Here is a 13,920-nt window from a genome sequence, read left to right on the forward strand (position 1 = left end):
TATTCAACATACTAAAATTAAAGGACCTAAAGAGTTAAATGTAAAATGTTATTAAAGGAACTAAAGAGTTAAATGTAAAAAATAAAACCATAAAAGAACTAGTAGAAAATGTAGGTGAATATTTATATTATTTTGAGACATTTCTAAACAAAATTTCTAAACCAGAAAGAAAAAATTGATATATGTAATAACATTAAAAGGAAAGAACCTATTGTACCTACAAATTAAAACTTAAAAGGCAGATAATAAAAAATACTTACAAACACATTATGGCAAATTGTTGATATCCTTATATATGAAGATTCTTGATAAATTAATAGGAAAAATGTGAACATTCTAATAGAAAACTGAGAAATACACAATAACATACAGTTTACATAAGAAGAAATACAAAGGAGCTCTACAATTTAGAAACAAATTAAAGGAATGCAGATTTAAACAATAAGGTGCCAATACTTAAAACCCCACATAGTTTTAGGATTTATTCTAAGGCTGTAAGTGCATGTACAAGGATGTTCATATGATGTTTTCTTTTAATAGGTAAAACTTAAAAGTGTTCCTAACATCATTTAATAGAAGATTACTAAAAGAAATTATGGTACATCTATTTGAAATAATAATAAACTACAGTATAGAGGATATTTCACATTGGAAAGTATTAGAGATATTTGCTTAATGTATAAAGATGATTAAAATGTATGAACAGTATGACTATTTTTATAAACTAAATACACATACTTTACATGTAAATAAATAAGCATTAAAGAAGATGAGAAGACTATATACCAAAATGTTATCAATAATCCCTTGATAATAAATAATTTTAATGTTTTCATTCTTGTGCCTTATGCCTCAGCCTCCCAGATAGCTAGGAATACAGGTGTGTACCGCCATGCCTGGCCAGTTTTTATAGTTTTAGTAGAGATGGGGTTTCGCCATGTTGGCCAGACTGGTCTCGAACTCCTGTCCTCAAGTGATCTGCCCGTCTCAGCCTCCCAAAGTGTTGGTATTACAGGCATGAACCACCATGCCTGACCATATTAAAGAATCTTAATAGTGCGTCTTTCTATTTATTGGTCCATACATTTGTAATCCTTAAATTTTGTGGGCCGATTAGCCTCAGCTGAACAAAAGTACCTGAAATGCTTCTCTTTGTATTTTAAGTTTCCTGCAGGTTCAACTGACAATTTTGAATGTTCATTAGAAAATTCAGTGTTAAAGTGTACACATTAAAACAAAATTTTCATTACATATGGGAAAATGATAAGTTGAAATCCATGTTAAAAATGGGGAAGACTAAAACTAAGGAGATGATGAAGAAGGGGCAGACTGTGGAGATGCTTATGAGATATAGTATCTCATATATCTGGAATAGAGTCCATGACTCTCAGGTTTCTGGTTTGGGTGACCCAGTAGTTGGTGGTTCGAGTCACTCATATGGGGAATAAAATGGGGCCAGAATCTCATGAATAGTTTGAATCTTGTCTCTAAAAAATGTATACACGCATGAGAACATAGTGTAAATTGAGAACAATTTCTAATGTTTTAAACATTTCTGTATGTTTAGAACTGTTGTAAACATTCTAAAATGTTTCATCATTTTAAAATGAGAAACTTGAACTTGCTACCGTAAAATAACCTTTTTTTGTTGAGGCAGAGTCTTACTCTGTTGCCTAGGCTAGAGTGCAGCAGCTGATCTTGGTTCACTGCAATCTCTGCCTCCCAGGTTCAAGCAATTATCCTGCCTCAGCCTCCCAAATAGCTGGAATTACAGGCGTACCACCACCCCTGACTAATTTTTGTATTTTTAGTAGAGACGGGGTTTCACCATGTTGACCAGGCTGGTCTGGAACTCCTCATTCTGGGAGTTCTCCCCACCTCAGCCTTTCAACGTGCTGGGATTACAGGTGTGAGCCACTGTACCCAGCCTGAAATAACTTTTTTTTTTTTTTTTTTTTTTTTTTTGAGACAGAGTCTCGCTCTGCCGCCCAGGCTGGAGTGCAGTGGCCGGATCTCAGCTCACTGCAAGCTCCGCCTCCCGGGTTCACGCCATTCTCCTGCCTCAGCCTCCCCAGTAGCTGGGACTACAGGCGCCCGCCACCTCGCCCGGCTAGTTTTTTGTATTTTTTAGTAGAGACGGGGTTTCACCGTGTCAGCCAGGATGGTCTCGATCTCCTGACCTCGTGATCCGCCCGCCTCGGCCTCCCAAAGTGCTGGGATTACAGGCTTGAGCCACCGCGCCCGGCCATAACTTTTTAAATATTTAGTTTTCTGCTTAAAATGACTATATGCCATGCAAATGTAATCAAGACTTTAAAAATGATAACCTTCTTAAATTTCTCATAGACACTATCCAAGAGAACCTTTTCTTATAAGTAGGTGATACAAAACATGGAATTATTTCTACATCTATTAAAAAAGTGAACCATCTGAAATGATATTAAAGAACCTGTTTTAATAAAAATTTTGAGACAGAGTCTTACTCTGTCACCTAGGCTAGAGTGCAGTGGCACAATCTTGGCTCACTGCAACGTCTGCCTCCTGGGTTCAAGCAATTCTTGTGCCTCATGCCTCAGCCTCCCAAGTAGCTAGGACTACAGGCATGTACCAGTATGCCTGACCAATTTTTGTATTTTTAGTAGAGATGAGGTTTCACCATGTTGGCCAGGCTGGTCTTGAACTCGTGTCCTCAAGTGATCTGACCGTCTCAGCCTCCCAAAGTGTTGGTATTACAGGCATGAACCACCATGACTGACCATATTAAAGAATCTTAATAGTGCATCTTTCTATTTATTGGTCCATACATTTATAATCCTTAAATTTTGTGGGCTGATGAGCCTCAGCTGGACAAAAGTTCTGAAATGCGTGTAAACAAAGATATGGGGTTTCCTGCCAGGACCTGTGTATGCTATTTATCCTCACCCAGCCATTGCATCTTCCTATACTCATCTTGGGCTGTTCTTTTTTATGCTCCTTTGATGCCTCTATCCCACACTTCTCCCATAGCTCCTTGGTGCCCTGTCCATGATAGTCAGCACAATGTTTTGTCTCTGGTTATTGAAGTAGTCATGTGGTGGGATACCTCCTTGGCACGGTAGTACTGATTATAGCTCATAATGCTCCCGAATTGCTGATATCACTTGCTGGTTGGTACTCATCTTCTTTTCCTCTTGCTTCCCTTGCCTTCCATCAAATTTCTTCAAGTTGCAAATTCCTTCAACTTGCTGAGGATGCCCCAGCGGGAATACCTGAACTGGAGGCTACTGATTGAGGGTTTTAGTCTGTTTCAGGCTCCACCCAGTTACTCTGAGGGCAGAGGGGATTAATGTCTAGCAGGACACGTAGGAGACTCTGGTCTAGGGGGATCCATTTGACCTAGGTTCAGAATCTATGAAATAAAAAGTTTCCTGAACTCTAGAAAATAGTTTAGACAATGTAAAAAGTATTAACAACTGTTAATGCTATTTTAACATACCGATGAAAATAAATTGTACTCTAAGATGCCCATTATTTGTTGTGATTCTCAGTGTATACATATACACACTTATCTTCTTTGAAATAAATGAAGTAGCATGCTAGATAGCTGGTATATTTTCTTTTTCTTTTTCTTTTTAAAAAATTTTTTGGAGACAGAGTGTCACTCTGTCACCCAGTCTGGAGTGCAGTGGCATGATCTCGGCCCACTGCAACCTTTGCCTCCCGAGTTCAAGTGATTCTCCTGCCTCAGCCTCCCAAGAAGCTGGGACTACAGGTGCATGCCACCACGCCCAGCTAATTTTTGTATTTTTGTAGAGATGGAGTTTCACAATGTTGGCCAGGCTGGTCTCAAACTCCTGGCCTCAAATGATCCGCTGCCTCAGCCTCCCAGAGTGCTGGGATTACAGGCGTGAGCCACTGCGCCTGGCTTCTTTTTATTGTTATGCATTGAAATAGTTATTGAATGGTATTGACACAGTTATTATCTTTATTTATTTTTTTGAGACGGAGTTTCGCTCTTTTACCCAGGCTGGAGTGAAGTGGCATGATCTTGGCTCACTACAACCTGTGCCCCTCACCCGGTTCAAGCGATTCTCCCACCTCAGCCTCCCGAGTAGCTGGGAATACAGGCATGCACCACCACGCCCAGCTAATTTTTGATTTTTAGTAGAGACTGGGTTTCACCATGTTGGCCAGGCTGGTCTCAAACTCCTGAGCTCAGGTTGATCCACCTGACTCGGCCTCCCAAAGTGATAGTATTACAGGTGTGAACCATCACACCCTGCCCACAGTTATTATGTTTCTTACTGGAAGCATTCGTTAGGTTCCTAGGAATATGTTTCAGAACGATGGTTTGCATGAAATTAATTTAGTGTTCCTTGATCAGTATTTTTGGCAAAAACTGAAATTAAATATAATCGAATTGAATAGAAAACAAGAGAGTGTATTACATGTACTGAGGATAAACATTGTTTCTTGAAAATTGTGTGTGTGTTCCCTATACTTGTGTACTGAGTTGCAATGGAAAATGTATTTTTTACAGTGAGTTTAAGGTGAAAAAAAAGTGAGAAATGGTCCCTTCATAAGGCAAATAAGGCTACTCTAGTAGACAGTGTTGCTGAATTTACGAGTATTATGGAGGGTTGAATTTTGGGAGATCTCCAGTTTAGGATAAAAAATATCTAATTTGCTATTGAATAACTACTATAATGGGGATAGCATTATCACCCAAGGAAGCCATTATGATTTTTATTCACATTGCTTGAACGCTTTTTCTTATATTGAGCTGAATACTGTTTTCTAGTAACAAGCATTGGTTTGAGTAATAAGCTCCATTTTTAGGGAACCACTTTACTTCTGATAGCTCTTCAGATATTTGAAGGGCAGCTATTGTTTAAATATGGTTTATAGTACGTAGGATCCAGGTACGGTGTATAGTGTCTCCAAGTGAATATTTTTCTCCTCTTTTGGCTAAAAATTGCTTCATCTGTTTTTCATGTGGTATAGCTTTGACTCCCTCTCCAAATCTGTTCACCTCTAACCATGCTTCAGCTTGTAAAGCCCTTCTTAAAATGTGGCATCCAATTGTAAATTTCATAGTGTGGTATTACTACCTTACCATCACGCTTATTCTAGACCAGGGGTTAGCAAACTCTGTCTCTTAGGCCAAATCCAGCTTGCCCCCTGTTTGTGTAAATAAAATTTTGTCGGAACACAGCCATGACCTTTCATTTACATGTATTTTCTTTATGGCTGCATTCCTGCTACAGAGGTAGAGTTGAATAGTTACAACAGAGATTGTATGGCTTGCAAAGCCTAAAATATTTGCTATCTAGCCCTTTATGGAAACAGATTGCTGACCCCCGTTTAGACAATGCTTCTGTTAACATTGTCTTGGATGTGCATTTTGGATGGCTTTATCACTCTTAATTTGTATTGAGCTCAGTGCAATAAAACCACAAAGTGTTTCACAGGTGGTGCCATTAAATAAATAATAAAGAGGGAATTTGCTGGTGTTTTTGCCTCCCTTTCTGGTACTTTAAAGAGGCTTCCTGGAGGAGTTCACAGTTCATTTTGTCTTTGGATGGAGGTGCAGATGGTAATCCGCTTTGAATGATAGTCCAGGTATAGTGTATAGTTCAGAGCAGTGATTTCAAAAGTGTGGTCTTTTAAAAAACTAGCTCCTTGAGAAGATCTTCAGTTAAAGGGTATTATGTCAGATAAATTTGGAAAACATCCTATACGATATCCCTTTCTTGGGCATTTACAGTGCATGTCATATCATGTGTGTTTGTGTGTATGTGTGTGTGTCTGTGTGTCTGTGTTTGTGTGCTCATGTGTGCATGGCTGTGTGCATGTGCAGAGTACCTGCTCACTAACACTTCTTGATGTCCTAAGGGACATAATAGGAAATGCTAGGTTAGGGGATGCATTAAAAGTATAAGGTGTAGCAATTACTGGTGGAAGGCTAGAAAGCCTTTATTAAACAACATAATAGAAGTTAGTATTGCTTATGTTTTGATATCACAGATGATGAGGAAATTACTATTCTATATAATTAATTTTTTCCATCATTGAAATGTCAAAAGTGGGTATCAAAAAAAGTAGATGCCATTTCCTTTAATAATGAACTCTGGATTATTTAAGGGCGTATTCACAAATTTTTGACTATCTGATGGAGAGACTATGTTGGAAAAATGGAAGTATGGAAGTGTTAGGAGCTGTTCAGAATTAATGATCCAAAAATAATTTCGGTAAAGCATTTTCTAAAAATAAAATAATAAGCAAACAGGGAAACTATGACTTGAGTTAAAAAGTTCAGTGTATACCCAGCTTTTCTAGGAATACATTGGTGAAATGAAGAATATCTATGATAAAATTTGTTCTTTCTATTTTATTTTTCTCTCCCCTTTTTCCTCTTGTCTCCCCAAAGTTAAAGTGTGATCTTCAGTTATTATAGTATCTTAGTTTAGAACTGTTCTAAACTCACCATATTTTTTAGTAAGTTTTTCTTTTCAAAAGGTCATGCAAACATCCAGTAGAAAAGTTGACATAATTTAAACCCAAGAGAATGCCACTGGACCAATATGTAGTGGAATACTGAAAATATCTAACTACCTATTCCCATTCTTTTCATATTAAATTTAGATCTTTTTCAACTATTGTCTAAATGTTTGTTTTTTATGAGTATAAATTGTCTTCTCTCCACAGAATCAAGTGATGGATACTAATAGAAAACTACAACATGAGGGAAAGGAAGTAAGACCAGTTTACCTTTTGAAGAAATCTTTTCTGTTTCATGCCACTCTCTTTTAATGACTATGTTATTCATTTAGTGGTTAAGACTGTAAGTAGTATGTTGGAAGTACTTGGACGTTATTGTTGCTCTTCCTAATGTTTATCTAACTTAAATGAACGTAGTCACTGGGAAGTCTAAGGAGAGAGGATACAGCCTTCTTAGTTGTGCTTTTAGATCATTGACTTGTCATAATACAGTAATGCTCTTCCTCTGCCTGGAATGTTATTTCCTCAATATTCACCTTCTTCAAATCTTTGCTCAAATGTTGCCTTCTTACCTTATTTGAAATTGTGGTCTCACTCTTACCTGTGCATTCTTTTGATCCTTTCCCACTTTTTCTTCATTGTGCCTGTCATGCTCTGATATTATATTTAATATATTTTTACTTATATATATATATTTTTTGCCTGTCAACCTCCATTGGAAATTAAACCCCATGGGATTAGAAATTTTCGTTTGCTTTATTCATTGCTGTATCCCCTCCATCTACCTAAATAGTGACTGGCACAATGTGGATGCTCAACAAATATTTATTTAACAAATTAATCAACCAGGCACAGAGGCTGAGATTATATGCTGTAATCCCAGTGCTTTGGGAGGCTGAGGTGGGAGGATCACTTGAGGCCAGGAGTTTGAGATCAGCTTCGGCAACATAGTGAGACCCCATCTCTACCCCCAACCCCCCCCCCAAAAAAAAAAAAAAAAAAAAAAAAAAAAAAAAAAAAAAAAAAAAAAAAAAAAAAAAAGAAAAAGAAAAAGAAAAAAAACCATAACCAGGCATGGTGGTGCATGCCTGTAGTCCCAGCTATTTGGAAGACTGAGGTGGGAGGATCTCTTAAGCCCAGGAGTTTAAGGTTGCATTGAGCCATGATTGCGCCACTGCACTCTCAGCCTGGGTGATGGAGGGAGACCCCATCTCTATCCCCTGACCATTAAAAAAAATCGTTGATTCTATTAATTGACATATTTACCATTTAAACCATCACAGTTTATAATATTATTTTATATCTATTTGCTCATTTGATCCTCATGGCCGACAAAATCAGGACAGGTATTATCACTGTTTGATTGATGAGGAAACTAAAACAAATGATTTGCTGTATTTTACATAGTTATTGGCAAGGCTGGGACTAAAACCTGGGTTTTCTGACTTGTAGTACATGACTGTTCTCTGTTATCATGCTTCTTTCTTATCACCTAATACTTTTAAAATGTTTAATTTTAATAACCTTTAAGATTAGCTTTTGATTGTTTTATCAGTGACTTACTCAGGACCATTCTCTGGTTCTTTTCTGCATGGTATCTAAGCAGATAACATTTTTAGGTATGGGTGTAGGATGAATGCTGCAAGTAGATGTGTAGATTATTACTTTTTAAAGAAGTTTGTCTCACATTCTAAATTCTGTGGAGTACAATTTCTTCTAGTTATATTATGGTATGACTTCTGATAGAAGCCTTTAAAACTGGAGCTAGAGGAATAAAAGTGAGTTACTTTTCACCAAACTGTAATTTTTAGAAAAGCCACATCTTTTAAGTGTGTGGTTTATTTGTTGAAATAGAGATTTAGTTGAAGATAGTTTTTTTTTTTTTTTTTTTTTTTTCTCCTGGATAACCCTTGTATTTTAGGACTTCATTTTACCTAGCCCTTCCTAGTATTGTATGTATCTTGGGGAGAAAGCGGGAAACTGTGCAGGAATGTTTTACTGGTTAAGAAAGGCAGTTCTTTAGTTCACTTGGCAGGTCTTACTAAGAAACTGTCTGGGATTTTCTGATGAATTGAACACAGTGTGGAAAAATGTGACTGAAAGCTTTTTATTTACAGCCATTGGCATAATTCAGTCTTTTTCCCTCTTGCCAAGCTGGTAATAGCAATGGAAGAGCTGAAGCAGTGTCGACTACAACAGAGAAATATTTCTGCCACTGTTGATAAATTAATGCTGTGTCTTCCAGGTGAGGAACTGGAAATGGAGAAGGATTTTTGGTGTAATTTTTTTGCTTTAATTAGGCTTTCTCTAAATCATGTTTGTGTTTTCTTTTCTTTCTTTTAAGTCCTAGAGATGTACAGCAAACTGAGGGACCAGATGAAAACTAAAAGGTAAGATTTTTTTTTTAATGGAACAGTTTTTACTACCTAAAATTTCTGTTATTTAGAATACTTTTAGGTCCATATTTAGCATAACTTTTCAAAAAATAATTAAGTTTCTAACATCTTCTTAAACTTTTGTATATTTATTGATTCGTTATAGATTTATTTATATATATACGTGGTATGCTAATGTGTTCTGTCATGTATTAGGTTTAACAAATAATACTTACAGTTAGATTTTTAAAAGACCCAGTCTTTTTTTTTTTGAGACGGAGTCTCGCTCTGTCGCCCAGGCTGGAGTGCAGTTGCACGATCTCCACTAACTGCAAGCTCCGCCCCCCGGGTTCACGCCGTTCTCCTGCCTCAACCTCCCGTGTAGCTGGGACTACAGGCGCCCGCCACCGCGTCCGGCTAAGTTTTTCCGTTTTTAGCAGAGACAGGGTTTCACAGTGTTAGCCAGAATGGTCTCGATCTCCTGACCTCGTGATCCGCCCTTCTCGGCCTCCCAAAGTGCTGGGATTACAGGCGTGAGCCACCACGCCAGGCCAAGACCCAGTCTTCTAAGGAAAAGCATATACCTATTTTAGTGATAGTTGGTTTGAGATATGTTTTGATTTATTTAATAGTGTCGTAGAAAAAAATAGTACTGGTTTTGGTGCAAGAGTACATTAGCGGGGGTTCTTCAGAAAAACAGAACCAATAGCGTGTGTGTCTGTGTGTATATGTGTGTGTGTGTGTGTGTGTGTGTGTGCGCGCGCGCGCGCGTGCGTATCTCTGTCTGTTTACCTACTGGAGAGGGATGTATTTATTTTAAGGAATTGGCTCACATGATTGTGGAGTATAGCACGTATAGCAAAAGCTGCGGTGTAGTCTGGCAAGCTAGGGTCCAGTGAAGAGTTAAGATAATAGCTTGAGTTCCAAGGGGCTCTTCTGTAGAATTCCCTCTTCCTTGGGCACAGTCAGCCTTTTTCCTATTAAGGTTTTCACCTGTGGTGGAATGAGGCCTACTCACATTATGGAGGGTAATCATCTTTACTCATAGTCTACTGACTTAAATGTTAATCTCATCTAAAAAATACCATCACGGAAACATCTAGAATAATGTTTGACCAAATATCTGGGTCCAGTGGTCAGCCAAGTTGCCGCATAAAATTAACTGTTGTAAAGGGGAAGGGTGAGGTTAAATTCAGAGGATTTCCTCTTCTGTATGTTGTTTTCTTCTAAAGGAAAATCTACAGTGACTCTATAGTTCTGCTCCCCAAACTAGAATAAGCATCTCCCATCTCTCTACCCTGAGATGCCCTGTAGTATGATGGGGATATATGAAGCTGTAGGATAAACAGAGCATGTCTTCTTGGAATGTTAATTTTACCTAGGTTTTGAGGGAAAAAGTATACATTTAAAATATATTTAATATTGAGATAAGAATAGAAATATTATGGATAAAAATTCAAAATTCTCAAGATTTTTGAAGCTGAATCATTAGACATTAAAATAGGAGGACATGCTCTCATAAGAGAACATGGATAGAACACTATGAGAAGTTCTGCCTGTGATATGAAAGTAGTATTAGTTCCCTAATATCCTTTTAGTAAAGTTCTAAAATTATAGAGAATTTAAAATCACCTGTGAGCCAGGTGCAGTGGCTCACACCTATAATCCCAGCACTTTAGGAGGCTGAGGCGGGTGGATCACTCGAGGCCAGAAGTTTGAGACCTGCCTGGTCAACACGGAGAAACCCCATCTCTACTGAAAAACAAAAAAAGGAGCTGATTACAGGAGGTGGTGCACACCTGTAATCCCAGGAGGCCAAGGCATGAGAATTGTCTCACATAATAGCTCGCATTCAGGAGGCAGAGGTTGCAATGAGCTGAGATTGCACCACTGAGCTCCAGCCCGGGTGACAGAGCGAGGCTATCTCAAAAAAAAAAAAAAAAAAAAAAAAATTCACCTGTGTACCAACTTCTCGGAATTAACAGATATTAACAATTTTCCAGTTTTGATTCATATATGTGTAAAGAAAAAAATATGTAGTATATATATAAAACATATATATGGACAGAAACAGGTATATATATATATACTTTAAAAAATTACAGATAAAATTTATGTTCCCTTCTTCGGTCCTATTCCTTTCCTTTCAGTCCTATTCCTTTCCCCTGAGGAAACCAGTATCATAAATTTATTGAATGTTCTTCTAGTCTGTGCTTTTAATATTTATAAATCATATATTGTTTTGTTTTGTGTTTTAAAAAGTTTATGTAGATGATTCTCAGTCCTCATTTTGAGATCTGTGTATTCACTCAGCAAAGATGAATCAAATACCTACTATGTGCTAGGCATTGCTCTTGGTGCTGGGGATACAGCTATGAATAAAATGGATAAAAATATCCACCCTTTGGGGCATACATACTAGTAGGCAGCTTATTTTCTTTATGTATATAGACACAGTTTGCTCATTTTAATCACTCCATGGTAGTCTATTATATGAATAATTCACATTTCCCCTGCCAGTTCCAGTGATTATCATAAGTGCTGTTCGCCAATATTTCTAGCTGCTTCCTTTGGTGCAAGGTAGTAGTATATTTCCTGGGTTCCCTGTGTATATTTACTGGGTTCCCAGTTCCATGTGACTTTTTCTGGCTGATAAGATGTGAGCAGAAGTGATATGTATCACTTTTGGGCTTAGCATTTAATTTCCCTCCAGAGTTCTCTTATTTTCTCTTGTTCTTGAAAAATGGCAACTCCAAGATGCTGGTTGAGTCCCTGAGTAACTTCAGAGAGCATAGCCTACCTGCCAACCCATTGTGAATGTATAACATGAGTAAGTTTTAAATCTTTGTTTTAAGTCACTGAGATTTTGGGGGTGGTTATTACTACAAGATAACTATCCTTACTGATACTGTTAGGGACATTTGGTATGTTTCCAGTAGTTATGACAGACCGTGGTACAATAAATATCCTTGTTCTTGTCTCCTTGGACTCACATTCAAAATTTCTTGAGAGTGTTGTTCTTTAGATGCTTCTATGCATGGAAGTGGTATCATGAGGGATTAGTTAAATATAGATTCTGATAGAATAGGTCTGGCTAGGGTCATTCCTGAGATTCTGCATTTTTTGCCACGCTCCCAGGTGATGTCAATTCTGTTGGTCTAGGGTCTATACCTAGAAAGAGATCAGCTGGATCAGAGAAAGGGTTTCCATGTCTTTGATCTTATTGTTGTTCTCTATGGTGATTTCCCCATTTATCCTACCATTGGTATTTTGTGGGAGGTCCTGTTACTCTACCTCTTGGTAACATCTATATTGTCAAACTTTTGGTTTTTGCCAGTCTGATGATTGTGAAATGATAGATCACTATTGTGATTTTTATTTTATTTTTATTAGATTATTAGTGAATTTAGGTTTTAGGCATTTGGGTTTTCTCTCATCTACTTGCTGCCCACTTTTAGGTTGTTTATTATTTTCTTTTTCATATATAGGAATTATATACTTTGGATGCCTTTTCCTGTTATATATTGTCTTCCAGTGCATGGCTTACCTATTAACATTATATAATTAGTAGTTTTTGTTGCATAGAAATTTTAAGTTTTAGTATAATCAAATTTATTTTGTGGGTTTCAAAAAATTTTGTTTTTAGACATTCTTAACTTCAGTATAAATAACAGTGTCTTTTTCTTGAACCAGTTGAAAGTAAGTTGCTAACATGACACACTGTCATCCCCAATTACTCTAGTATGGTTTCCTACAGATAAAGACATTCTTGTGTGCAACCACAGTGCAGTAGAGAATGGACATTAGCTTTGATAGATTTCTAGCATTAATTGGCATACCCAGTTCAAGTTTTGCCAATTGTCTCAATCATGTTCTTTCTAGCAAAAGAATCCAGTTCAAATCACAAGTTGCTTTTAGTTGTCATGTCTCTTTAGTCTTTTTCAGTCTGGAACTGTCCTCAGCCTTTCCTTGCCTTTCATGACTTTATTACTTTATTACTGTTGAAGATTACAGGTCAGTTATTCTGTAGAATGATCTTGCTTTCTTTGAAAATTTCTCATCTGACCATCTCTGTTTTTAAATAAGACTGTTTAGATCTTTTACATTTCATGCAATTATCAACATAGGCGTTTAAATCTACTGTCTTCTTTTATATTTTCCGTTTATCCTACCTGTTCTTTGTTCCTTCTCTGTATTATTGTATTTTTAAAAAATCAATTTCTATATTTCAGGTTGTTGTTTTATATTTGGTAATGCCCTATTATTTATACCTCTTAGTTTTACAATTTTTCCTTGGTATCCTCAGTGTATTGGTTACAGGTGCCTTGGGATAGGGGACTAGGTGTAGATGCTTAAGTCCCTTATATAAAATGGCATGGTATTATCATATAACCTACACACATCCTCCTAAAACTTTCAGTCATCTCTAGATTACTTAGAATACCTAACAAAATGTACATGCTATGTAAGTAGTTGTTACACTGTTTTGTTTTATTTGTGTTTTTAAAAAAATATTTTTGATCAAAATAGTTGATTGAATTCACAGATCTGGAACCTGCAAATATGAAGGGCCAGCTGTATTTTATTTTTTTCGTGGTTCCTTCTATCTTTACAATGTGTAACTTACAATGAGTCTTTAAATATTACACCAAATCACACACAATGCAAGATTCTTATAATGATATTCTTCCATTTTACCCTTCTTTATGTCATTGTTGCCATGTTATATTCTTCCATTTTACCCTTCCTTATGTCATTGTTGTCATGTTATTATTGTTATGTTATTATGTCGTAAGACCTGTGACAACACAGTGCCACACATGCTCATTTTTGCTGTAACTTTTAAAGAAATTTAAAAATTAAAGAGAAAAATTCTCATATATTTACCCACATTATTTTAAATGTAGATCCAAGTTTGTATCTGGTATTATTTTTCCCCTTTGGTTAAATGACATCCTTTAATATTTCTTGTTGGATCAGTCTGCTGGCTATGAATTCTCTCAGAAATACAGTATTTCTGAAAAAAATGTTTATTTCACCTTCAGTTTTTAAATTGAATTACAAT

The 13,920-nt window shown here is 36.8% G+C and overlaps 1 protein-coding gene across 5 annotated transcripts in view; it reads left to right on the top strand.

Annotated features, from left to right (window-relative positions):
* The window catches only part of EXOC6B (exocyst complex component 6B), a 690,744-nt gene that overhangs the window by 91,115 nt on the left and 585,709 nt on the right, over positions 1–13,920 (top strand). For 3 of the 5 annotated variants that reach the window (XM_050754407.1, XM_050754409.1, XM_050754411.1), the window contains exons 3-5: positions 6,688–6,735; positions 8,635–8,725; positions 8,825–8,870. The exons of 1 other annotated variant lie outside the window; for it this stretch is intronic. In XM_050754407.1, the coding sequence (XP_050610364.1) occupies positions 6,688–6,735; positions 8,635–8,725; positions 8,825–8,870 (185 nt within the window). The remainder of the gene's footprint in view (positions 1–6,687; positions 6,736–8,634; positions 8,726–8,824; positions 8,871–13,920) is intronic. One more of the 5 variants, XM_050754408.1, reaches the window with a different exon arrangement.

Source organism: Macaca thibetana, chromosome 13, assembly GCF_024542745.1.
Source record: "Macaca thibetana thibetana isolate TM-01 chromosome 13, ASM2454274v1, whole genome shotgun sequence".
NCBI lineage: Eukaryota > Metazoa > Chordata > Mammalia > Primates > Cercopithecidae > Macaca > Macaca thibetana.